This window comes from Scomber japonicus, chromosome 16 (genome assembly GCF_027409825.1).
Source record: "Scomber japonicus isolate fScoJap1 chromosome 16, fScoJap1.pri, whole genome shotgun sequence".
Classification (NCBI taxonomy): domain Eukaryota; kingdom Metazoa; phylum Chordata; class Actinopteri; order Scombriformes; family Scombridae; genus Scomber; species Scomber japonicus.
The window spans coordinates 7,411,049-7,438,305 of NC_070593.1; the positions used below are offsets into that span (position 1 = coordinate 7,411,049).

General features: G+C 36.2%; 1 protein-coding gene across 3 annotated transcripts in view; it reads right to left on the reverse strand.

The window, feature by feature from the left end:
- Positions 1-264: 264 nt before the first annotated feature.
- LOC128375023 (immunoglobulin lambda-1 light chain-like) overlaps positions 265-27,257 on the reverse strand; it is a 29,992-nt gene continuing 2,999 nt past the window's right edge. The window contains exons 2-7 of one of the 3 annotated variants that reach the window (XM_053335241.1): positions 26,778-27,073; positions 11,636-11,687; positions 7,803-8,159; positions 7,667-7,690; positions 7,453-7,559; positions 6,967-7,282 (exon numbers count right to left, since the gene is read on the reverse strand). In XM_053335241.1, the coding sequence (XP_053191216.1) occupies positions 7,256-7,282; positions 7,453-7,559; positions 7,667-7,690; positions 7,803-8,159; positions 11,636-11,687; positions 26,778-27,073 (863 nt within the window). In that variant the 3' untranslated portion in view covers positions 6,967-7,255. Of the gene's footprint in view, positions 288-6,966; positions 7,283-7,452; positions 7,560-7,666; positions 7,691-7,802; positions 8,160-11,635; positions 11,688-12,516; positions 13,139-26,777; positions 27,074-27,257 lie in introns of those variants that run through there. The other 2 variants (XR_008323068.1, XR_008323067.1) reach the window with 2 other exon arrangements.

Genomic DNA, 27,257 nt, shown 5'->3' on the forward strand with positions numbered 1-27,257 from the left:
ATACACTCCGCTGTCTTCAGGCAGCAGCTTATCTACTGTCAAAGATCCAGTTTTATAATCGTCCTTCTCTGCTGGAAACCTGTCCTTAGTGAAGTTATTCACATATTGATGTGAATAAGTTGTACTTGTGAAAACTATTTGCTTCATCCCTTCTCCTGGCCGCTGTCTGTACCAGTACATCTGTGAATAGCTAAAATCCTTTTTGTGGCTGCAATTCATTTTTGCAGACTGACCCTCGTCACTCCACATTTGAGGAGTCTGTGTGACATCATCCCCATTAATTAGACCTGTGGAGGTAAAAATAAAAGTTAGAACATAAAATCATCATTATGTGTTTAAAGGTAAAGTGACAGCTTCTCCTTTCAGTGGTCAGCATGATGATGAACCGTACCTACAATACAGAGCAGAGCTGCAGAGAGTTTGATCAGACCAGCTGTGATCATTATTGTGATGTGATCAAAATGAAGTCAGAGACCAGAGTCACTGTCAGTCTGTGTGATGAGAAGTGTGACGTTACAGCAGAGATGTGAAGAGTTACAGGTGGGAGTGTCTCTGTGTGATGAGATGTTCAGTGATTGTACTCGAGGTCCCTCTACAGTAAAAGTTTTGCCAACAGTGGAAAAAAAAATCTCTGAAGTCATGATCCTCTGATCAATGTATATACAACTTCTTTTATAGCTTCTCCTGGCAGCTGTCTCTACCAGCACATCTGAAGGCAATAAATAAAGTGTGTGTGTGTGTGTGTGTGTGTGTGTGTGTGTGTGTGTGTGTGGCAATTTTTGTTCTAGTCCATGTAAAAATGTGAAAAGTTTGTAAGAAGTTGAGGAGACCCTGTTTGATCATGTTTATATTCTAAAGATTAAAATCTTATACAGTATCTCACAGAAGTGAGTACACCCCTCACATTTTTGCAAATATTTCATTATATCTTTTCATGGGGCAACATTATAGAAATGAAACTTTGATACAATTTAACAGTAAATCCATAAGCTATACAAGCTGTACATGCATATCAAAGTTTCATTTCTATAGTGTTGTCCCATGAAAAGATATAATAAAATATTTGCAAAAAAGTGAGGGGTGTACTCACTTTTGTGAGATACTGTATATACTGTAATCAACTACAGAGACAGGTTTCAAATGTTATGAACCACTCAATACAATACCATTGTTTTTTTTTAGCTAGTGAGTGAAACAAATCTACCAGTATTTGGCTGTCTGCATGATGATCATTGTGGTGCTCGAGGTCCCCTTACAGTACTAGAGATCAATCAGTCAGACTTTATTTGTATAGCATTTTTCATACATAACACACAATGTTTTACATAGTAAAAAACAAAACAAAATCAAATATAAATATTGACTCAATGAAAACAGGGACTGAGGAAACACTATCATAACTCTCATTAATCTGCAATGAGGAAACACCAGAGGTAAAATAAAAATATAATACCCAAATAAAATAAAATTCAATAAAAGATAATAAAATATTAATAATGGGTGAGGTGGGGTATTAAATGCAAAATAAAGATAAGAAGAAAATAAAATAATAAAACAACTAAGATGAAGAATACAGGAAACAAACTGAGTTGGTAGCAGTTGTTCCAACAGTGCACCGAGGTTTTTGTTCAGCTGTCAAGTGCATCTGTATCACTGTGTTGACTCACAGCACAGAAATACAAGCCGTTATCTCCTGATGTCAGGTTCTTCACTGTGAATGTCCCACTCTCAGCGTCAGGCTTGGTGGCTGAGAATCTCGTATCATTTCTGAAGTCTGTTTCAAAGTCGAGTTTTCCTGTTGTTGTAAAAACAATTTGTTTCATTGTTTCTCCAGGCAGCTGTCTGTACCAGTACATCTGGAAATAGTTAACACCCTTGGTGTGGCTGCAGTTCATTGTTGCATTTGTGCCCTGTTCTTCCCACAGTATGGGGGTCTGGGTCACATCATTTCCATCAGTTAGACCTGTGTGTTTAACAATAAAGGATAACATGGTGAACTTTTTCTTGTTGCACTCTGATAAACTCTGACATCACATCAAAATTAAATGTAGTTAGTTATTATAAAAGCAAAAATAAATACGAACTTAAGTCCACAGTTGATTATATTTTAAATTACCTGTAGTCCACAGTAAAAAAATGGAAGATGTGAAGAGGATTTGTTTGATGATGATGATCTCCATGTTTTCTGAGACACAAACTGCCAGAATCTCATGTAGTTGGAGATATGAAAAGCTGCAGGTGGGAGTGTCGCTGCATTGTGACGTGATCATATGAGCTGTACACACAACTACTGTGAAATCATTCAAAGTTTCAATAGGAGTATAAATGTTACTACAGTGCCCACACCCACTCCATTTTGCATAGCTCCTGGTGCTGTTATGTTCATTTATATGCCGTGACACACACACACAGAAGATTAGATGATTTAACTGAACTGACATCACTAACGAAAACATATAAATACACTGATAAAGTGAACATCGTGTTTGTCCTGCAGACAGATTTATCTCTTAATCTGCAGCATTGTGCTGATTGACAACATAGAAATATACAATACATCGCTGGGATTTAATGTAGGATAAATGATGAGGCCTTAATGCCATCTACATTAAAGCAGATTGTTTCTTTTTATTCATTCTTGATAGTTACAGTATTATGTTCAGAGATCACCAGTTCTCTTAATAATGGAAGGAGGTGTTTGTTAATGTGAGAGACACATCATTAGCTCTGTCATGTCTTACTGTGTTTGGGATACTTTTGTCTTTCTCATCGTTAATCTACGGAAGATGAAAAGAAAACCTGAAGACCATTTATATCATGTTAAAGACGTCATCTACTAGCTTTCTTTTCAAGTGCTGTTAGTTCATCAGCAGTGGGCCAGAGAACATCACTGTAACAGTAAAATGAAGAGAGGAGGAGGATGGTGTGAACATAAACTATATATGTAGTTCGAAAGAAAAAGGCTGAGAGAAGCTGCTTTTCCATTCAACAGAAATGTACAAAAACAACGTCTGATTGTAACTTCAGATGAGTGCAGGTGTTTGTCAGAGTGTCATCTTAAATTCATCAGGAAGACACCTCCAATGGATGATTTGATCTCCTGATTTGATTTGATTGATTCTTTTTCACAACTGCAGATTTAATGTACTTATAAATTATTTCTTATAAAGCGCTACCAAACTCTCATCCTACTCGCATGTCCGGTTGTGATTCAGAGGCGTAGCACTTGAAATCAAGGCTCAGAGGATTGGTCATTGATGGTATCACAGCTCTGACTGGCTGCTGTGTTGCAGGTTTATCCAGCAGATGGCACCATGATGACCAGCCAGCTGAAAGCTCAGACTCTTCTCAGTAACAGCTGGAACAGATACAGCTGCAGCTCAGTCCAAGGTGAGTTTTAGTGACACCTTTGCCATCACGCTAATCACATGATTAACTTTGTATACGTTACATTCACGCTTGCTGACATGACAAACGTTAACATGTTAAAATCCAGAAGTTGTTAACATACACATCAACATGTTAACTTTATACTTAGGTTAGAGCCTAACGAACTGACTCTGAGTCTATTGATGATAATATAGGAGAGTAATCAAAATGATTTTTTTTATTCAGGAGTAGCATTAAACTCTCATGGTTCACTTATTTTATTTATATATATATATGATCAAATAATATTTCTTTTTACTTTGTGTTTTTAAGAGTTAGAAGAGAAAAGATGTCATTAATATTTTCTACTGTATATCTATATCATAACATATCCACAATAATATACCAGCGTACTGTGTATTCATGTTTCCCAGAGACTTGTAATGGGAGCAAGTTCAATTGATACTGTAATTTCACAGACTCTCCAGCAGGGGTCATTAAAGTTTGTAGATTGTCTGAAGCTTCTTAAATGCTCAGTTTTTCATTTGCAGCACTCATGTCTGTTTGTTTCATTTCAAATGTATGTCGATAGATAAATAAATAATGATCTACTTTTCTACATATATTGAATATTATTAACCATAATCACATATTGGGAGCTTTTCCGTTTTTAAATATTTATTTATTTATTCGAATAGATGATTTGATCATAAAAAAACAACAACATTTTGATATTACTCTTTTTTGACTTGATATTCAGTTTGTGCCACAAGGGGTCGTTCAGTATGACAAATGAAACGTGTCATTTAGCTGCTTGAAACTGAACATGTGGGTGGGCCTCGTGTCTAGTTGCTGAAGTGTAATAACCTGCCACTGACAAATAAGCATTAAAATCTTCAAGAATACATTTTATTCATCAAATTTCAGTCAATTGCAACAAATGTCATCTGTCCAGACATAGTTTAGTGTTTAATGTTAAACAGAAACCTTACAGCCTGGTATTTTAAAGTTTTTAAAATATTACTGTGCTTACTGTAGATAATGACAGCGGTCTGTTTTCCTTTTTAAAGTTCAACAACAGATAAAAATGTATATATAACAGGTTTGCCAGGCAGTTGTGAGGTAGTATCAGTAAATACTCCCGATGTCACAGGTGTAGAGATTATACTGTATATGTTCAGTCTTACAAATAATTATAATATAGTAAATGAACACTTCACACCTCCTTTTGACTAAAATTTAAGGTTTTATATTTATTAAAACTCAGAATTTATGTTGCAATGTATTATTTTAATGTTAATATATATTGAAATAAAAGCAGCAGATTGAAACTGGAAGAATGCCTCTCCAGTGTGGCTGCGTGATGGATGTTTCTGCTCAGTTTGGATGATTTTGTTGCAGCAGGTCTGAAACAGTTCAGGCTCAAAACACAATCTCAGTATTAAAATAATGTATACAGTATTTAATCTTGATGGGAAATTAATGAGGCAGCATAGGATTCCTGAAAACACTTACATGTAATTATTGCATTGAATTTACTATGGTTTTATTATGAACCCATAGGGTGATCGGGATGTTTTTACTGTCATAGGACAATTTTGTAACACTTTATTTTAACCCTCCTGTGTAGCATTTAAAAGCACTTTATAGAACAAGTTATAATTGTTGATGTATATTGTAAATTAGTAAACACTTAAAAATTGCCCTCACTGTATATGTAATAACAACTATATTATATCTATTAAAAAACGATACATGTTTAAGTTCTTATGATAAAAGGGCGTGGATGGTTTTGGTTAAAGTGTTCACTAAAACTTCCAACTGTCATATGAAGGTAGAAACTCCAGTACATTTAAATATGATAACCTTATAGGTTCAAATTAAAAGGTTGTAATGCAAATATATGTGTTTCTATACGGCTGATAAATGAAAGGCAGTGGGGGTAAAGCAAAATGTTACCAAATATTTTATCCTAAACTTTTAAAATATTGTCCTGTGTGGCTCATCGAGAATTGCAGAACATACACACACACACACACACACACACACACACACACACAGACACATGCTGCTTTGACTCAATTTAAAAATAACAGAGTATGAGGCTTTGTTTTCTGCCTCTTAACAAAGGACTGAACAGAAACTTAAACATAAACGCATAATTCATGTTGAGGTTGTGGTTAGTAGGAGTTGATATAATTATCTTGCTCACAGATGTCAAACATACCATGTTTCTGTTGGTGTCTCTCAGACATTGTTTCCTGTTTGTGTGACTCTAGTGAGCACAAACATGTTTTTCAAGGAAATAGATAGTACAATAGCAAGAGATCTTCTTTAGTTGGATTCCCATTGGGGGTTATATTTTATACCAATTTCAGACAGAAACATTTGGTAAATGGCCATGATGTGCTTAAAATATAACTGTGTTTTGTCTCATTTATTCAAATAACGATTTTTTTTTAAATTTATCAAATCAAGGAGATTAAAATGAAACACTCTGTTTTCTATTTAGTATGAATTACTGTTTGTAATTATTACAGGTGATAGTTGTCTTCAGTTTGTGACTGATATATAATTTATTCATATTTTTATTTTATATTCAATATATGTACTGCTAAAAATTCATATGCAACTTCCTGCACCAGATCTCATTAACATCTGTTGTGTGTTAAAACACACACGCATGTTCATACTGTAGCTTCAGTTGACACAGAATTGGAAACTTTGCCAGCTGTTTGCTCGAGATGTGGAGGGCAGCGGGCGAGGAGGGGTTGGTGCAGAGCTGCAGGTGCACTCTGTGAGCCGGAGGTTGTGGTAAAGTGGAAGGTTGCACCTTCATCATTTCTCAGCACAGAGAATGATCTGCAGGCTGCTCTGTGACCACATCCTCTCCTCTGCTGTCGCTCTCTACTCCTCTGCAGGGTTTCAAACCCCCGTTTGTTTCCCTCACCAACAACAGCTTTGACATCCTTCTATACACAGATGAGAACGTTGATTTCCTGTTGTTATGTGGTTTACTCACACTCTCACATTTACTTTTCTACTGTGGGTCTTTTAAAGGAAGTAAAGGAAGATGATCTTTGTTCAAAAACAGAATATAAACTGTAATACACTCCTTCTACTTGTTTAAAGTGGAAAAAATAGATATGACTCAAATACACCCACTTTAATTTGATCAGAATTTAGGATTACATTTTATTTATCAATCAATGTAATCAGGAGAATTTAAGTCACCTTTCAGTTTGCTCATTCGAAAATCTTGTTATGACACAACTGAACCAGTTTGTGAAGTTTTCTTGAGTTGTTTCATGTAGGTGAGCAATAGTTTCTCAGAAAACAGGAAGATAGATGAGAAACTAAAAATACCTTACACTATTTCTGGAAAAAGTGATGCTGAGTGTAGGATGAGATGTGCGAGGGGACGGTTATTGTAATTTATTGTCTCAACTCTAGTATGTAGATTAAGTCATATTGTCTTCTGGTTAAGATGTACGTAAATAGTCTATTACTGCCCAGGGATGGCTTTAAAATAATCTTTAAATCATACTACAAGAATGAAAATGAATTACAAGCACAACAAACACATGATTGACAAGATCCTCAGAAATACTTTTATTGAGAAGAAAAATAAGCTTTAAGCAGTTCAAAACCACACTAAAACACACAGAGTAAATTGATGCCAAGCTATTTGAATGCCAGTTACAGCTTTATATAACAAGAATACGCATAGAAGTGCAGAATTTGAAAGGCTCGATGTATTAAGGAATGCACAGGCACTGTGGTATACAATGTTTTACATGTATGTAACTTCTGCTTTTTCAAGCTATTATTTACAGAATCCAACAGAATCTCCCAGATCTCATTGGTTCTGTCCTCAGCTCAGCTCTCATGTGGTGTGCTTTCCAGATGAACTCTGAAACAAACAGAACAGAAGCTTACCGATTTGTTATAAAATGATGCAGGAATTTCTTTTAGCTACTATCTGCTCATTTACATGATAAAATATATATGGTGTTTTTACGTCAATGAAATGGAAAAGCGTGCATGTTGAATGGTGCAAATAGGAAATTATATGGAACAAACCTGAAGCTTCCACACCAGAAACACAACGAAGGCTCCATAGACGCAGCTCTTGGCGATGAAAACACCGTAGGAGAGTTTGAGGGTCTGTGTGATCTTCCAATATGTCTCTGCAGAAGGTTCAAACATTCAGATGAGTCCTTCATATAAGTCTCAAGGACTTATATGAAGGACATTTCAATGTGGGGATAAAATGGTGGGATTCAAATGTATTTACCTCTTGTTATTAACTTTCGTGTATCTAATAGAAAAATAAAATGGATTAGACGAGGATAGATGATTATTAAAATGTTTCCTATTGCAAAAATATTCTGATTAGTTCATTTCTGAATTCCAAATAATAATAAACACACCTTTAACACCACGAATAGTAGCTGGATGTTCGCTGGTTTTTGTTTCATTTGTGAAACTGACAATACAGGTGAATTTTTTGCCACGTGTGAACCATGTTGATGGAGGAACCGTCAGCCTGCTGGTAATGCTGTAGGAGCTATTGTTCTTGTCCTTCAGGGCAGCGTTGTCCGTCGCCACACCACTGATGGTATTTACCCCATCGATCTGCCAGACCACACTGACATGGTCTGGGTAGAATCCAGAGGCCACACAAACTAAGGTCTTATTCTTCTGTTGCTTGGCTTTCTGGTTGAGACACTCATATTTTGAAGGTGGAAGCACTTTCACTTTTGGTGGGGTCTGTGTTTTGTCTGGATCTGTAAGGACATGAATCATTAGATTAGAGTAGCATCATCAAAATCCTGGAGATCGTCAACAAAACAATGTACAGCTGTAATCTTAATAACATCAAATACACTGTGATGATTGCAGGTGGCCAGACTCACTTGGACAGTGGTAAAGATCTAATTGCAAATAAATATTTGGTTCTATTAAACTATTGCTGTGACCTTACCAACAACTGTTAGCCTGGTTCCTTCTCCAAAATCAGCAGGATAAGTGTCAGAGCACACTGCTGACTTTCATGTAAAAAACGTAGTACTGCTAGTACGCTAGTATTGATTTATCTCAGTTCATAAATTTTGCATTTTCTTTTGTGATTTTGAGAACAAACATTTATTTAAACGTTTGATGCAAGGAAAGAAAAAATACAAAGTCATAAATTATTTTATAACACCTTCTGGATGACAGTTTTTTTACAACTATAACAGGAAGTCTAGTTCTTAGATTTCAGAGCAAACCGTTTTTTGCCATAGAACAGGAAGATTTATCTAAGTTCATAAATTTGACATTTTCTTTTGCAGTTTTGAGAACAAACCTGCACAGAAACGCACTACAGCTCCAGGAAATCACTAAATAAGACTTAAAAACAGTAGTTTTTTCACCATCTTAAACTTCACTTAACAACAATCTTAAGATTTAAGTTAAGAGAACAACAGAAGACACATTTTCTTACCTCAACAACAGTACATTGAACAACTGTAATCTTAATAACACTAAACACACCATGATCATTACAGGCGGCCAATCTCACTTTGAGATTCATGAAGATTTCATTTCAGATTAATGTTTAGTTTTATGAAATTAGCTGATCTTACCAACAACTGTTAGTAAACCAGCACAGAAACTACAACTCCAAGAAATCACTAAATAAATATTTGGTTTTATTAAGTTATTGCAGTGATCTTACCAACAACTGTTAGCCTGGTTCCTTCTCCAAAATAAGCAGGATTGCCGTAGCACACTGCTGACTTGCATGTAAAAAACTGACAAAGACCTTCAAGCACTGCATGAATCTCTAACTTCAACTGTCTTTTTTTTTTGATAATTGACAGATTGTCTACACTACAGTCACAATATCACAAATATCACACTGATTCATTTACTTTGTACAGATTTTAAAAAACTGAATCGAAGACAATGTTGGCTGTCATGACAACTATAAACTGCAAACATCTCACAGCTTAAAAGTGAATAATTAACTTTAAAAGTAAAAGTCTGGTGCCTGGATCAAACGTAGCCTTTTTAATAGAGGCGTGAGATTCATCTTATTCTCTAGATTTTATATTGCCTTTAGCACTTTCGCAACAGCACAGCTTCAGTAAATCACAGAATAAGACATTAAAACATTTACAGTAATAATTTACCAGATCGAGGTTAACTGAGGCTCAGAAAACAAACCTTATTGATATGATTTCTGTAATTTTCTTACCTAAAACTGTCAGTCTGGTGCCACTGCCAAAGTAAGCAGGGTCGTAGTTGTTCACACTGATACGAGGCTATAGAAAAACTGCTCAACCTTTCTACACTGAAAGCTGTTGAACGTGTTGTGAATGCTTTCAGATAAACTAAACACTCACAAAACTCTCACAGACTTTTTTTAGAGTAATAATCTGGGCATCGAGCCAAATGTTTTATTGCTGCAGTACAAAAGGTAAACAAGACTTGTTTCTTACTGACACAAACTAACTCCAAGATTTACTTCTTTCATACTTAGAAAAAACTGTATACTGTACCTTACTTCTACTAGTTTACTTCCATCAAATAAAACGTTTAAATGTATATTGTTAATATTGGACATATTTTTCACAAATTGACAGTTGTGAATCATATTCTGTGAGATTACTTTTGCAGGTTTTCTTACCTAAAACAGTGAGTTTAGTTCCAGCTCCAAAGTAAGCCTCGGTGTAGGAGCACAGAGTGTTTCTATCGTAACAAAAACTCTTCGTACTTCCTACCTCTTTGTCTGTGATACTTTGAATTTATTCAAACTTTTTCATTCTTTGACATGTAAAGATTTCATCTTTAATGTATTGTCATTTTACAGAACACTTATATCTTATCCCTATATTATTTAGAGCAATATTTAATGAACTTAAAAATGATTTCTTACCTAAAACAGTGAGTTTAGTTCCAGCTCCAAAGTAAGCTTCTGCCTGGTAACTCACAGTATTTAATAGTGCTGATAAGAACTCACTGAGAGTAATAATCTGGGCATTGAGCCAAATGTTGTATTGCTGCAGTACTTTTACTGGAGAACATAATAAAGGTCTATTTCTTACTGACACAAATTTACTCTAAGATTAACTTTTTTCAGTACTTACATACTACATTTACTACCATCTAATGAAAAGTCTAAATGTATATTCCAAATATTGCACCTACAGTATTATCCATAAATCAACAGTCTTGAATCATGCTCAGTTATTTTTGCAGGTTTTCTTACCTAAAACAGTGAGTTTAGTTCCAGCTCCAAAGTAAGCCTCTGTGAATGAGCACAGAGTGTTTCTATCGTAACAAAAACTCTTCCTACCTTTTCTCTTTGTCTGTGATCATTTAGACTAGAAACTGCTCACAACACAATGGTCAGGAATAAATTTAGCATTTGAGTAACTTTACTGTGTCCGAAACATCTTGACAAAATGATACCAGAGCAATATAAATAATGAAGTTAAAAGTGCTTTCTTACCTAAAACTGAGTTTTGTTCCAGCCCCAAAGTAAACCTCTGAAGCACCAGAGTCATAGTGCACTTGATCAAAACAGACCATCATGCTGCTTTTACTTTGTTTCTTCACTTTTTAGTTTTGTATCAAATGTAACTTTCTTTTCCAGTCAAATAGAAATACATCTGCTCCTACATCTCCAATGGAACACACAAACCTCATTCTCTCAATAAGCTACCTATTTATTTAATGTTTTGCTTCTTTTACATGTTTGATTACTATTAAATGTGGATTTGTGAGAAGAAAATTTGATGTCTTACTTACCAAGAACTGTGAGTTTTGTGCCTTGGCCGAAATAAGCTTCGTACTGACACAGCGTTCAAGCTTAACCTCAAAAACTACTGAGCTGAACTGTGAGGACGCAGGTGCAGTAGGTTTCTTAAGAACTACTGAATTTCAATGCCTGTTTAGCACAGTGACTGTTAAACACATGGTTGGATCATGGATGGTCAGATCAAGCCTTTAAATAACTTTACACTGTCAAATAAACCTTAACAAAGCAACACCAGAGCAATATCTTATACATTTTAAAATGATGTCTTACCTAAAACCGTTAATTTTGTTCCTCCACCAAAGAAAGCTTCATAACCACCAGAGTCACAGTGCACTGGATCAATGCTCAAAACTGTCCAAGACGCTGCTTTTACTTTACTTCATTACTTTTTTAGTCTTTAACAAAACAGAGCCAACACCAAAACAACATTTAATTCATTTTAAAATGATTTCTTACCTAAAACAGTTAATTTTGTTCCAGCACCAAAGTAAGCCTCTGAAGAACCATAGTCACAGTGCACTGGTTCAGTGCTCAAAACAGATGCTGCTTTTACTTTTAGTTTTACTTTGTTAAGTTTAAGTGTTTATTGTAGGCTATTAAATGTCACTTTTCTTTAAATCAAAAGGCCTAAGTCTGCTGCAACTACAGTCTGGATTTGCGCAACACAAGCATATTTTTTTCCATAAATTACTAGCCTGCTTTTATATGCTTTATGTTTGGTTTTTTTGCATAGATTTATGAGAAGAAATTTTAATCTCTTACTTACCAAGAACTGTCAGTTTTGTGCCTTGGCCGAAGTAAGCTTCATAATTGACACAGCGTTTAAGCTTAATATCAAAAACTACTGAGCTGAACTTGAACCATAAAGGCCCAAGAACACTAAGTTACTTAATGCACCACTCTAAATGTAAAGCTTTGTTCAACTCTATCATCCTTCACTTACCTAAAACAGTCAATTTTGTTCCTTTTCCAAAGTATGCTTCGTTGGCATTGTCACAGTGCAGAAATACAGAACATGAAACTCCTCTGCCTTTCTTTACCAGAATTACCTTTAGATAGTTTTTACAAATCGTTTTTATCAATACGGAGACTCTAAAGCAATGTGACTTTATCAAAACACATAAATAAACTGAAATATTTACCTAAAACTGTCAGTTTGGTTCCTTGTCCAAAGTAAGCAGGATCAGTGTAGGTCACAGTGTTCTCACTTTAGCTCAATAGCTCAACTTTTTAATTAATTAGTTTTAAAAAACTGATTTTTCATTTAATGTCATGCAAACAACTTTACTGCTTTATATTTGATACAGTGAACTTTAGTGTTGAGAGGTCTGACTTACCCAAGACTGTGAGTTTTGTTCCCTTTCCAAAGTAAGCTTCAGCTCCAGTGTCACACTGAATCCCTCCTCAAGCAAAAAGTCACTAAACTTTCCATAATCAGCATGTTTAGACACAGTCTAATAATCCACAGGATGAAGAAGGTTCAGACATGAAGATAAGCTTCATATTGTCCAAAGATGTTTTGTTCTTGTCAGTGTAAATTAAACAACATCCAAGTGCTGCACATATGAACTGAAAGTTATTAAAAACATTTTTTTTCTGCCAAATTTCCTAATTTATGTCGACTCCCCAATACTATAGTTGCCTGGCATCTCATAAACCATCATAATTTTGATGTTTTCTGCTCTAAAAAGTGTCTAAAGTAGCGTGTAGCAGTCTACACAATGGTTTTTAATGGGAGGAGGTTTTTGTACGACGGCTATATAGGATTGTATCACCGTGGCCCCCTGTCCCCACGGTGAAAATTCATAATACAAAAACCTGAAGACTCTTTCTTTCTCTCCTCTCCGCCTCCCCCACCCAGCTTCCCCATATCTCAGCCTCCATCTCTCTCTGTCTGTGGGAGCAGCTGTGAGGTCGGGCTGACTGGCGGCTGAACGATCTCCAACATGACTGCTGCTATTTCTGTGACAGCTAAGAAAAGAAGCAAGACGGATGGAAGGAAAAGGTAAACTGTGTTTGTTTTTAACTGCTCAGAGGAAGTGACATCTCTCTTGGTCACACCTCTTTATCCCACCCAGCTGTCAGAGAAGTGAGGCGGAACTAAATTGTTGATTTATTATTCTTCTAATTTGGAGCAACACACAATTTTAAAATGAGTACAGCACAAAATTGCTCTAAATAGGTTTAAATGGCATGCAAGTAAAATGCAATGCAATTTTTGAAACTGCACTAATTCTTTTTATGCTAACAATGAAAGAAAAGACTACTTGTAGAGTAACAAGTGTCACTCAGAGTGACTGACCTGCAGTTAATTATCACCAGATTCTTCAATTTCATTTACAGCCGCAACATTAGAGTTGCCGTCTGTTACTTCTCTCATTAATCTTTCAACTACAGCTGTCAGCTGTTCTAAGAAAAAATGCCTCGATAAAGCCACCACACACTACCATCTCAGCGCTTGGTTGAGACCAAAACAGAGCTAAAAGGATAAATGAATATTGGACTTATGTTCATCAGGTGGACGCAGACATGGATGCTGATGTTGCTCCTTGCTGGATGTGTAAACATCTGTTTACTTACACATTGACATTTTATAGTGTTTTTAGCTTGTTCTGCTGCCCCCTGGTGGCCAAAAAATAGTTAATGCAGGTTTAACACCAACAAATCAGCAAATTTATATAAAATGATCATAATCAGTTTTTAACTCATGATTCAATAACATCTACTAATGATTTCATAACTAATGAGGGGAGAGATAATATATTCATCAGTTATGACAAAACAACGATTATCATCATGCGTTTTTAGATTAAAATATGTTACGTTAGTTTTAGTTATTAGTTTTACAATTATATTATATTAGTTGAAGATAAAGACACTAAAGGCATTACTTCCTACTATTACGTCATTACTTCTTGCAGGTACAATTGAAGTTTCATCAAAGAAAAGGTTTCATAATCAACTTAAATCTAAATAATTTTGCTATTACTTTTTATAGAAATATTCATCTTTTTGATCATGAAGTAGAAGCTTATCTCAGGACATGATTGGAAAATTAGCCAAAATACTCTGACCAATGGTATTGAATCATGGCTTGAAAATATCTTAAAAGTATCTGTCCCTATGAGAAACATAAACAATTACTACACTAATTAGTACGTCAATAATAAAACATATAACAGCACGATAACAAACAGTACAAAGCAAAAAAACAGAACAAAAACAAAACACATACAGGACACATTCAAAATACAAAGCTACACACAGTAGCACAACATATATAATTTGAAGTCAGTGATTACACAACTGAGAAGCTTTTATTAGACTTTTTAATTTGATTTTAAATGTTCCGATGGAGGTGCAGCTCCTCATGTCATCAGGTAGGTTATATCACTGAGTTGTTACTGTGACACAAAATGCTGACTGCCCAAATGTAGTTCGATGAAATGATTACATACTGTATTGGTCTTACTTTTAGCAAGCACATTTTCATCTAACTGTAATCCTACATGAACCCTGTAGGGGCCAGTGTGTGATAAACTCTTAGATGGATTAAAATGTATAAGGAAGTACAGATTTATGCACAGAGTGAAGCAGATGAAACACTGACCAGGACAATAATTGATGGGATAAATAATCCTTACAACGTGAGACGTGACACAGACGGGAAAGCATGTAGGACAAATTGCCTTTACCACGTTAACACCTGGTGTGTTATCTGAACAGATCATGTCTGTGGTGCTGCCGAAACATCATGACTTGTAGAGAAGGAGTCATCGTACTATCACTGAACTGATAAGTGTTCATTGTACAGTTTTTTAACATGTTCCCTTTTTTAGTATATTTTCTAATCCTTAATTTCATGTCATGTTGTTAGTTGTCTGTCATGTCTCACATCCCAACAAAATAGTGACCCTCAGAGTTCAACACATTGGCCCTCATCACTCATCCCTGCTCTTGGTTTTCTCTTGAGGTTTATGTTTAGCTGTTGTAGCTTTCTGAACCACTGTGCTTTACTGGAGGCACAGTAATACACAGCCGAGTCTCCGGCTTCAACATTGTGTATCTCCAGTGTCATTTTAAGCACATCAGGCCGGGTCATGGTGTACTTTGTTTTGTTGAAAGGAGGTTCAATGGTTGATGAATCTTTACCAAGAGAATAAAATAACAGTTGTATTTTTTCCCCACCGCTGCTTTGTCTGTACCAGTACATGTAATAATGTTGATCATCATCTTGTTTACACTGCAAAGTTGCAGCCTTGTCTCCTTCACGGCTGATTACAAATGGAGGCTGTTCAATTTTTACACAGAAGCAGCAATCTGTTAAATAAGAAAGAAGACAACAAGTAAACATACAATAACTGCAGCAAAAAATAAATAAAACATTATTTCAACTCAATGTAAATGTTCTTACTGGTGAGGATAAAAACTGCCACCAAGAAGATGTTCATTGTCATAGTTTTTAAACGGATAAGAGTACACAAATCATAGCAGTCCACTCAGTCCACCCTCTGTTGTCTTCACTGACTATACCGCTTCAATCACATGTTGAGAGAAGCTTGGATCCTCCCCTCTGCACTCTTCACCTACATTCAATGTTGTTTCACAGATTTGTGCAAGTTCCTCTGACCAGCAACTTCCAGAGAAACTTTTTTAGAGGACAGTGTATAATTATTGTTACTTAATTGTAGTCTGATTGTTTGAAGTAAAATGATCTGATTGCTGCAACAGATGGACAAATACCTCCTAAGATTGGTACATTTTACCAGCTCTCTTTAATCACAAAGCACAGTGTGAATCTCGCTAAAAAGGAACTTGGTCTGCTTGTTTCTTTTAATATCACATCTAGTTGGTCGAACTCAAGTGCACCACACGCCAATACATTATTTTTTCCAGCTCAATAGTTCATGAGTTGTATCTGTAAATGTTGATATAACTGTAAGATTGTGATCTGTGTCAAACTGATGGTTGAAATATGACCAAATATCTGATATAGACTAAATGCCCTGTATATTAATACTATCTTTTTTTTGGGAAGTTATGTTTTTTTGTTTATTTTCTACTACTGTATAGATACTGTGGAGCAGTTGCCAGTTTAGTATGAAACCCAAATAAGCCACAGCTCCTTCCTGCTGTGTGCCATCTGTGACAGACTGACTTGATATTTGTATGAGTGTCTGGCCTGTGTGCATCACTGTGTTTGGCAGCACAGTAGTAGGTGCTGCTATCATTGAGAAATAGCTCGGTTATTTGAAGGGAGAAGTTATTGTTGGATGCCTCTAGAAAAGACTTGAAGCGCCCCACAGGTTTGTCATATTCTTTGATGAGGAAATCCATTTGACCTCCGTAGTGGTTTTGTCGGTACCAGAGCATGGTGTAGCTGCCCATGCTGAACCCCCGACCCAAACTGCATTCCAATATCTCTGTGACACCCGGATGGGACACCCGATCTCCAGACTGAAGAACTTCAACACTCAGACCTGCAGCACATGAAGGATGATGTTTCAGCGTGTCTCACCTCAATGTACAGTATGTTAAATTCAGTAATACATTGAATATTCAATCATTTAGGCACCTTTTAGTTATTCATAATGAGTAACTACATAAAACCCACCCAAGTATAAAAGAAGTGACAGACAGAAGACAGTGACAAACATCTTGATGGTGAGTTTTCTTCTGGCTGAATGATGCAGAGTCACACCTCACTCTGTTCAGCACACAGGAAACCTGAAATCACATGATCACATGATTTGAAGATAGGACTGACTAATTATCATTGAGACTGTGGAGCACATGATTCAGTTTTTGTGTTTTTTAGACCTGGTTTTACAGTCATTTGTGCTGTTCGTCAGTAACTGCCAGTTGAATAACTTTAATACTATATTCAGTTATTCACACAAATTTGTATTTTTGACAAGGTTGAAAAGTCAAATGTCAATAACATCATCGTCGTCAGTGTTGAATTTAAATTGAAACTGAGACTGTTTTGTTAGTACTTTTTTGTAGAGTGATACTTCTCGGTTACCAGATGAAGATTTTCAATTATGAATTTACAACATGCAATAGACCATAAAAAGTATAATTCTGTTAAATATAATAATTGAATAATGTAATTATGGTCTGCTGCTTCATTATTCTGTGATTGCGTCATGTCATGTAACATAAACATTATACATTCCTCTTGCTACAAGATGTTGTTCGTGCAATTTAGACGTGACATCATTAGGCAATTACGTCCTGCAGGAAGACATTTATATACTTTATTATTTACATGCATCTTTTTCAATATTTAATTTGGTGCTGAAACAAGAATTTGATTACTGATTTTACAGAACGACATAAAATTAAATGACAAAAGATTTGATAATCAATTAAAAAGTAAACTAAGCTGAGCGTTATACTGTTTTCAATTCCTCAAATGTGAAGATTTGCTGCTTTTCTTTGTTTTCAGTCACTGTAAGTTACTTGACACTTCTACGTTTACCAGTCAAAATAAATAAAAAAGTATGATAGGACTTTTGACTGATTTAAAAAAAAACCATTTAAGTATTTATTTTTTGTGCAAACTGGACCAGAACCCTGCACATACAATACGTGATGACATTCTGAATTGTGTATACAGTTGATAGTTTGTTGAGTTCATTCTGTTTAACAGCTATATATTTATATTTGATTAATTTGTTTTTATTTATCTGTAGGTCTATTCCAGCATTGTAGGTTTCTGTACATTGTGAAAATGTCAACAGATACTTGGACTGTAACAGGCAAATTCCATCAGCCTGCCTCTCAGTTTCATAAACTTAAACAGTCAAAAAGCATGTCAGGGTTTTTGTAAGGGAGTGGCATTAAACCACATCACTGTGTACTGGCAGCACAGAAATACACAGCCGAGTCTGACAGGCTTGCATTGAGAATGATCAGAGCTCCTGTCACTGCGTCTTCTCTTGTCAACTTGAATTGTTTTTCAAACTGACCCTCATAGTTTTGAGAGGTTTGATATCCATATCCTATGAGGGTCATAGACACACCGTCCTTTCTCTGCTGGTACCAGAGCATTAATACAAGGCTACTGTCATCATGACTGCATTCAATCTTGACCTCAGTGCTCTCATTCACTATCTGATGAGGAAACTGCTGAAACTTAACAGCATTCACTTGACCTGTGGAGAAAGCAGATTTAGATTAAACAATTATATATGATACACGATTTATATGTAATGTAATTGTTCAACTTGTTGAATATAAATAAAAAGCAGTTTTATGTAGCCCAGTGTGTAGTTTGAGATCTTACAATACAAAAAGATGAAGAGAAAAGCAAACGTGTGCATAGATGAAGGCATTGTCGAGCACTGATGTGAAAAATAGTATTGCCCTGAGAAAAATAAGGCCCAGGGAAAATAGGGAGGGCAAAGTGTCTGGTGGTTAATTCATCATCACAGTCTCTCGATAAAACCTACATGCCGTATGCTGTACCTCCACCTAGTGGTCGAACCGTTTCAGGATTGTAATTTGGACAACTGCAAGTGGCCGTTTGTTAAGGAGACACAGACATTAGTTGTTTTAAGTGTTGAAACAAGCTTTCATTTTTGAGAGCAGACTATTCTTATTCCTGGCTTTCTTTCCTCTACGTGTGCGGTAATTACACTGATATCATCTCCAGTGTGGTTGAGTTCCTTCCTTCATTTGATTATATTAATCCTACACAGGTGTCACAATAAACAGTGTCTCCATTGTATGTTTTTGTCACAGAACTTCGGTCTGTCACATCACTGTGTTCACTGGCAGCACACAGATAAACAGCCTCATCTTTCCTCTCAACGCTGCTTATTATCAGAGACCACTGCTTCCCTTTTGATGCCTCTGTCTCAAAGCCAGATTTGAATCCATCTTCAAAGTATGGTGTGCCAGCTACTATAGCTACAACTAACTGAAAACTTCTTTCTTTCTGTTTGTACCAGTACAGATATTGATGGTCAGTGTTATTCTGGTAGCAGTGTATTTCTGCCCGGACACTGGAAAGACTGGAGATAAAGTGGGGCCATTGAGTGATCAGCACAGTTTGAGAAACGACTGAAACACAGAAGAGAGAAATATATTACCATCATTCTAAACAAATGGATACTAAATCACTTTAATATAAGTTCAATTTTTACACAAAACGAGTCTTGTTAAGTAGCAACAAACGATGAAATTATAGATTAAACACCAGAAATATTGTCATCATTGTGTCTTTATGTGTTAATCATTGTAGACATTAACTTTACCTGCAGTCCAGAGTGTACAGAAAGTCAAGGTGGTGATGCCTGAGATCATTTTGACTCAAGAAGAGGAAATGAAATGAATAACAATACAATGAGTTCCTAGAGATCTTTTGGGAGGAAATGACATCAGAGTCAAAGTTAAATAAACTAGGACACACAGGAGGAAGTGTACAGGAGTCATTAGCATTGTCTATCATGTCAAATAGAGCTGCAACGATTTGGAGATGAATTGATCAGTAAATCTACATAAAGACAAATTATTTATATTATTATCATAAATCATAAATTATTCTTTATGATTATTAAAATAGTTTTTTATTATTATTACTATTAGCCAAAATTATCTGATTCCAGCTTATTAAATGTGAATATTATCTGGTTTGTTTGGACCACTATAATAATAAACTATAAACTATTTTGAAGTTACAGGCTGTTGGTTGAGACAAAACAAAACATTTTAAGTTGCTGTTTTTCACAGATTTCTGACATTTTATAGACACAACTGAAATATGTATTATTTAAGTATTATTGTTATTTATTATTATTATTCATAACGTATTATTATTTATGTTATACAGGCAGTATATTGTATATATTTGATCATTTTTCTCAATTTAAGTTTAATATATTTATATGTATTTGTTGGGATTTATTTATTTGTCATTCATAATTATTACATTTGCAGTGAAGTTTACTATTTCAGTGTCATTTTGGACAGCAAAGTTTATTGTTAAACTGTAAAATACCATGCCTCCATTATATATATATTGAGATCAGAATTGTTGTACTTCCTAATATCAGTTTCAACATCAGTCCCAAGGCTTTACCCTCAATCCCTACACCCTTGATTCAAAACGTCTCCCCCCACACCCTCCATTTAATTTTTGTCTCACATATTTATTTTATACCTTTTTGTTTGCAGGGGTAGAAAACTAATTGCAGTGTCTGAAATAAGCTGCTGTATGAAAACAAACTTTATCTCACACTGTAGGTTTGATGCAGGTGTATGTTTGATTTGTAGGCTGCCAGCTTTTTGTAAAGGAGCCACAAGAGTTGAAACACTGTGCTTCCTAGCTGCACAGAAGTACACTGCACTGTCTGTTTGGGTTAAGTCGGATATTACAAGCTGGGCTTTGCTTTTTGAATGGCCTGTTATGTTGAAACGTGTTTCAAAGTTCGTTTCAAAATTAGGTTTTTCATAATGGAGCGCTCCAATCTGCTCCATGGACCTTTGACCTCCTGCTGTTGACTTGAAACGGTACCAAAGCATGTAGGGGTAGTTGTTGTCTCCATGATAGCAATCAAGATGGGCTTCTTTTTGTTTAGGATTTGCCAGCAGATTTACAGGTGATTGTTGGATGATTAGTGATGATGCGTCTAGAGGATGAAAAGAAAAAGTGAAGGTCAACAAAGTTCCTGTTAGTGTCATGAGAAATGCTGGACATCATGTTACCATTCTTACCTGTGAGAAAAGAGAGAAAAAACAAAGTGACAAGTAACATTTTTATAATTGGATAGAGAAAATCCTCATGTATCCATAATCTCTGTGGCAGCTCAGATCCTAACTGTGACTTCAGCAGAAATATGCAAAGGCACCAATGAAAATATATTGGTGTGAAATCATCCTTTGCTGTAAATCTGTAATGAGGAAGGAGGAGCTTAAAACTGTCTTCTTGTTGGTGTGTCTTCACTGCTCTCTGCTGTCCAAAGTTTTAAATCTGATTCACACTGAGCAGGTTACTGTTGTTTGACTCATTTGAAGGAGTCAGAAATTGGGGATTTTTTTGATTTATTTTGTGTCTCCATGGAAACAAGAATCATACTTATAAATGAACAGTTATAATGACTTTAATGAGGTTTTGGCATCACGCTGTGTCAGTGGTTTCCTGTTAGTTTTTTATTATCTGCTGCCTCATTGTAGAGGTTTTTGTATGAGAGAGTCACTGTCTCTATCACTGTGCATACTAGCTGCACCAAAATATTCCCCACTGTCTTCTTTGTGATTCAGGTACAGGATGTGAAGATAAGCGGTTGTCTGTCCATCTCCGCTCACGTTGAAGCGGCTTTGAAATGGCGGCTCAATAGTGGGGCGTTCATAATACATGTAGGCAATCAGCTTCAGGGCTGTGTCTCCTGCTGAGCTCTGATACCACAGAATAGTGTCATAGCCTGTGAATAGGGTTAAGTTACACAATTACATTTTTTGGAAGAAATCAGTAAAGTATATGAAATTAAAGATCATGAAAACATTTAATTTTGATTCCTCCGCAACTGCTTTTTTCAAACTGCATAGAAAAAGTGACTTCATGAATTTATGATACCTTTAATCCAGAGCAAAGCGACGATGTACGTGATGAGATGAGGCATCATGTCGAATGTGAATGTGAAAAACCAGCCAGGATCTCTGCTGCACTTTGTGGAGGGACAGGAAGTGATGTAGAGAAATCAAACTTTCTTTTATTTAACCCGTCTATTTTAACCTGTCATTTCCTCTTACTGTCACATAACTGCTTGATTTGCTTGTTTGCTGCTGCTTTGCTTCAGGTGTACATATGACATTTTGAGGCCTTTCTATTATGATGAACTTCTGTAATATTTGTTTGCTGCGTGCATGGAAATTGTCTGCTGACTTTATAGTGTTTCTGTGTTAAAATACGAAGGGTGGCATTTCTCTTATATCATCATTCACCACTCAAAATAAGTCATTTTAATAGTGTTTTAAATGTTGATGCTGTGTTTAAAGGTCAATTTGACTCATTGGTTTGCCTGAGCAGATCAGCTGGAAACTGTAGACTTTTACTGAATGATATTCCTGTGGAGAGTGAAATTCTAGAGAAGTCATAACCCCAAATTACTTAGACTTTGGCTTGAAGAGACAAATGTGTTTTTAGATTTTAATTCTAAATCTGGGATGATAATTATTATAACAACAACAATGTGTTGATATGTCTAAGGAAGGAAAGGGAAATGAAGTGGAGAGAATGATAAACAAGTGAGTGAGTTAAACCACAAAGCTCACTTGAGGGTAATTTGCTCTCGGAGGAGCGAGGGGAAGAGGTTTTTGTCATAAGCAGATGGGTGTTTGATACACTGTGCCTTACTAGCAGCACAGAAATATGTCGCCGTGTGAGTGATTGCTTGTAGATCGGTTATGTTAAGTAAACCTTTTTTTTTGTTTCCACTCAAATCTCCATCTAATTTGAAATGTTTATTGAACAGCTCTTCCACGCCATCACTTTTGAACTGTGTATATCCATATCCGATCAGTTTCAGAGCTGTGTCTCCAGGAGTCTTCTGGTACCACAGCATCACTCTGTAGTCTGATTGTTCATGACTGCATAAAAGAGTCACGTTGTCACCCGCCTTTTGGATGATATCAGACGGAGACTGATGGATCTGAACCCCGAGAGAGAAACCTACAAAACAAACAAACTTAGGGTTTATCTGCTCAAACAAAACAAAAAAACAAGGTATAAACTTGTTAATCTAGAAAATAAATCTCATTACCTATAATATGATAATAAAGTAGAAACCAAATCATTTTAGTTATTTGTCCCATGCAGACTAGATTCAGAGTAAAAGGATAAAATGATGATGATGACGATGATGAAGGTTATGAAAAGAGCACTCTGGCTATATGGCTAGACTGAAAATGAGAACAAAACGAGACATGCGCAGGTAGTGATGCAGAAATCACATGACATATAGCTTGACTTCAAATGGCTGGGGAAGGTCTTTTTAAAACCACAGATGATGAAGGATCGTGTTGAGTTGATGTGCAGTTTAAAGGAGATCTGCCTCAGAGAGTTCACAGAGAGTGGTGGGACGAGAACAACATGTTATAAGCAGAGTTGGACATGTTATTCTTTTTAATGTGTTCATAAATACAGTACATCTTATTTCACAATGAAGCAGTTTTTACCTGGTGAGTAAATGTAACACATGAAGCACTGAATTACTCCAAAATCATGAAACAGTATTTAAGTGATGAGGGTCTCTGTTAGGTATTTTTCACTAAACCAAAAAAACAAATGCAATGTAGAGTGGAGTGTTTTAGTTTACTTTATTTTATTTTATAACTGATATCTATGCTCCAACTTACGCCTGATTCCCCATTTTGCCTGTCTTATAGATTTGATCAGAAATTAATTAAAAATTGTGCTGCAGTGACTCGTCAAAGTAGAATAAACCAATAACACTGAAATAGAAACACAGTTGCATTAGCTGCTGTAAAGATGATATGATTTCATCAAACTAAAATACACCCACAAAGCAGGTGTGTGGGAGCAGTTTATTCCATGTCTTACTACAAACCACAGATGATAAAACACTGTGTGGAGTTTTTGTAAAGTTCAGAGGGAAGATTTGTCACTGTGCTTTACTGGCTGCACAATAGTACACTGCACTCTGCTTCTGTTGAGTTATATTTATGAGAAGAGAGCTTGTCTTTGCTGTATCACCACGCAAATCTCCACTGATATTGAACTCTTCTTTAGTATAATTGTCTTCCATTTTGACTATTTCATAGTTCAAATATCCAATGAGTTTCATAGCTGTGTCTCCAGGCGAGCGCTGGTACCAGAGCATAACTCTGTAGTCTGTTTTATTATGTCTGCAGGAAATCTGCACATCACCAGGTTTTGTGATGACATCAGAGGGAAACTGAAGGACCTCAAGACCCAGACAAGCACCTGGACAGAAAACAACCAGAGAATTATGGTAAATGACACTAATGACATGATGATCCAAAGAAAATAATGCTTCAAGTTATTACCTGCCAGCCAAGAGAAAACCAGGAAGCAGATCATTTTGACACCCTCAACAAAACACATTTTAAGTGTTATGGATATAAGCTGCTGGGATCCGACATCAGATACAACTGTCACAATTTGTAACAGAAATCCAACTGATGACTTATTGGGGCTGACAGACGTTTGAGAAGGAAAAGGAAGTGATGAAACACCGTCACTGTCATTGGGTCACTGTATATTGGCTGGCAAAGATGAATGCCTGAAAGAAAAAGCAGCTGTCTGGGAGGGGTCTGTTCAAGTTCTAATTCAAAACCATAACAGCTGATTAAAGTATGTTCATAGTTTTTGTATGAAGGAGAGAGGATCTGTAGTCAGTGTGCATAGCTAGCTGCACAGTAGTACACTGCAGTGTGTTCAGGAGTCTTTAGGTTGGTTATGAACAGAGAGCCATTCTTTGCTGTGTCTCCACTCATGTCTCCTGTGATATTAAAATGTTGTTTGAAAGGCTCCTCAAGCTTTATGCTGGAGTAATACACATGTCCGATGCATTTCAGAGCTCGTTCTCCAGAGGATCTGTGGTACCACTGCTGCACTGCATGAGTGTGTAGTCAGTTTTTTCATGGTTGCAAACCAGCTGGACTTTGTCTCCAGGTCTTCTGAGCAGTGCTGAAGGACTCTGGTAGATTTCAACAGTCTGACAAACACCTAGAGAAAGAAAAAGAAACTGTAGGTGAAGTGGTATTCCTGAATAGTAAAAATGATTACCAATGAGTCAAGAAAAGAAGAATAATGTGACTTCCTTTCTGAATGAACAGAGATCACTGAGTGACTCTGAGCTCTTTAGTTATACAAGAGTTATTAAAGAGCGTTAACACCTTTCTCTCTAAACCAGCTCCATCAGTTTCATAGTGTTACATGTGTTGAGTATTTCTGGAGCTCCAGCTCCACCTACAGGGAACATATAAAGATATTAAAGAAATCACCAAATTTATTGTCAAGCAGGTTTTGTTCAGCTGCTCATACTTCTCACATCACTGTGGGTTAGGGTTACTAACAGCACAAAAAAGAGAGCTCCACTCTGTGCGTTATCTTTGACGGCTGAATATTTGTTTGGAGCCCCCTTGTAGTCTGCCTGCCCACCAAAAACTGTGTAGACTATGAGGGTCATGCTCTCCCCTGGAAGCTGCCTGTACCAGTACATCTGGTTATGACCAGCATCTTTATTGTGACTGCAGTTCATCTCTGCTGATTCAGACACATAAGTCCATCTTATTTGAGGATTTTGGGTCACATCCTGAGATTGACCTGTGGGGAGAAAATACAAAATTAAATATAATTTTTGTTCCTTTTGAAAAAATATTTAATTAATAAAAAACTATAAAACCTAAACATCTCTTACACTGTTACACTGTTAAGTTTTTGTACCTTGAAGCCACAGAGAAGAGACTACAAATATGATGAGAATAAGAGTCATCATAATGATCTTCTTAATATGAGATTCAGCCACAGTAGTCATGCTGAATAACTGAGGCTGTTTTTTATAACAGGAGGTGGGAAGTTAAAGGCGTCGCTCCACAGAAAGAACCTCCCATTAAAATAATTGATCTTAATCAAAAGAAACACCAACATTGGTTAGAATGGTTTATTCCAGGTGCAAAGAGGCTGTGAGCTGTAATTCAGAGACTAAAACTATGATGAGGTTTTTGTAGTGAGGAGCAGCGATATGTAGCACTGTGGAAACTAGCAGCACAGAAGTAAACTGCACTGCTGCTCAGATTCAGTGTTAACGTGCAGATCTCATCTTTATTTGCACTTCCCTCGATCTTCACATCAACTTCCTCCTCAACTGTTGGAGTGGCTCCATACATGTATCCCAGTAATTGTAGTTGCATGTTTGACTGTTTATACCAAAGGATCTGGTTGTAGCTGTCAATACTATGTGAACAGATGAGTTTGGCAGTTCCGTTTGGTTTGTTGTACATGTGAGCTGGAGTCTGGTGGACTTTGTCACTCAGAGAGGAACCTGTTCAAAAATATGATCACAAGCAAATTAATTAATTAAATGAATTAAAATCTAAATAAATGTAATACCAACTGAAACGGCAGCAAGGTAAAAATGGCTGCACACAAAACAAATATGTTTTTATGACCTTACCTGAAACCAGAACAATGTTAAAAGTAATGATTATAAATAAGATGATCATTTTGTTTCTTTTGAGCGAATATATTGAAGAAGAAAAGATCAAATTTTGCTGTAACAATGAATCGTTATGTTTTCCTCATCATATCAGCAGATGATTATTTTCAGCCTCCTTTTTGAGTAAATCCTCCCATCAGCAAACCAACATGAAATCATTGGGTGGGCGGTGTCATTGTGCACCACCCTCTTCTAAAAATGACATCTATCACATTAACAACCGCTACACCTCACTGACTCAGGATACAGATCTGACTAAAGATATACTGCCAGATTATTAAAGGAAATAACACAGGTGCAAAGAGGCTGCGAGCTGTAAAACAGAGATGAAACACTTTGTGATGGGGAGGTTTTTGTAGTGAGGAGCAGTGATATGTAGCACTGTGTATACTAGCAGCACAGAAGTAAACTGCACTGCTGTTCAGCTTCAGTCCTTCAACTGTTAATGTACAGTTTTGGTCTTTATTTGCATTCCCCGTGATCTTAACACCAGATTCTTTCTCTGGTGTTCCACTGTCTCCTAACATGTATCCCAGAAAGTCCAGCTGTCTGTCTTCTAATTGTTTGTACCAGAGGATTCGATTGTAGTCCTGAATACTGTGTGAACAGCGAATCTTGGCTTGTTCTCCTGGTTTTTTGTACATGTCAGCTGGAGTCTGGTGGACTTTGTCACTCAGAGAGGAACCTGTAGAAAAAGGATCAACAAAAAATGCAGAATAATAAACAATCTTTGGGTAAGAGAATGAGTAAATAAATGGAAAAGTAAAAGAACGCTCTGCAGGAGTTTTGGATGATAACCTGCAAACAGAAACTGGAAAAAAATGTTGTTACCTTACCTAAAACCAGTATGATATTAAAGGTTATGCAGA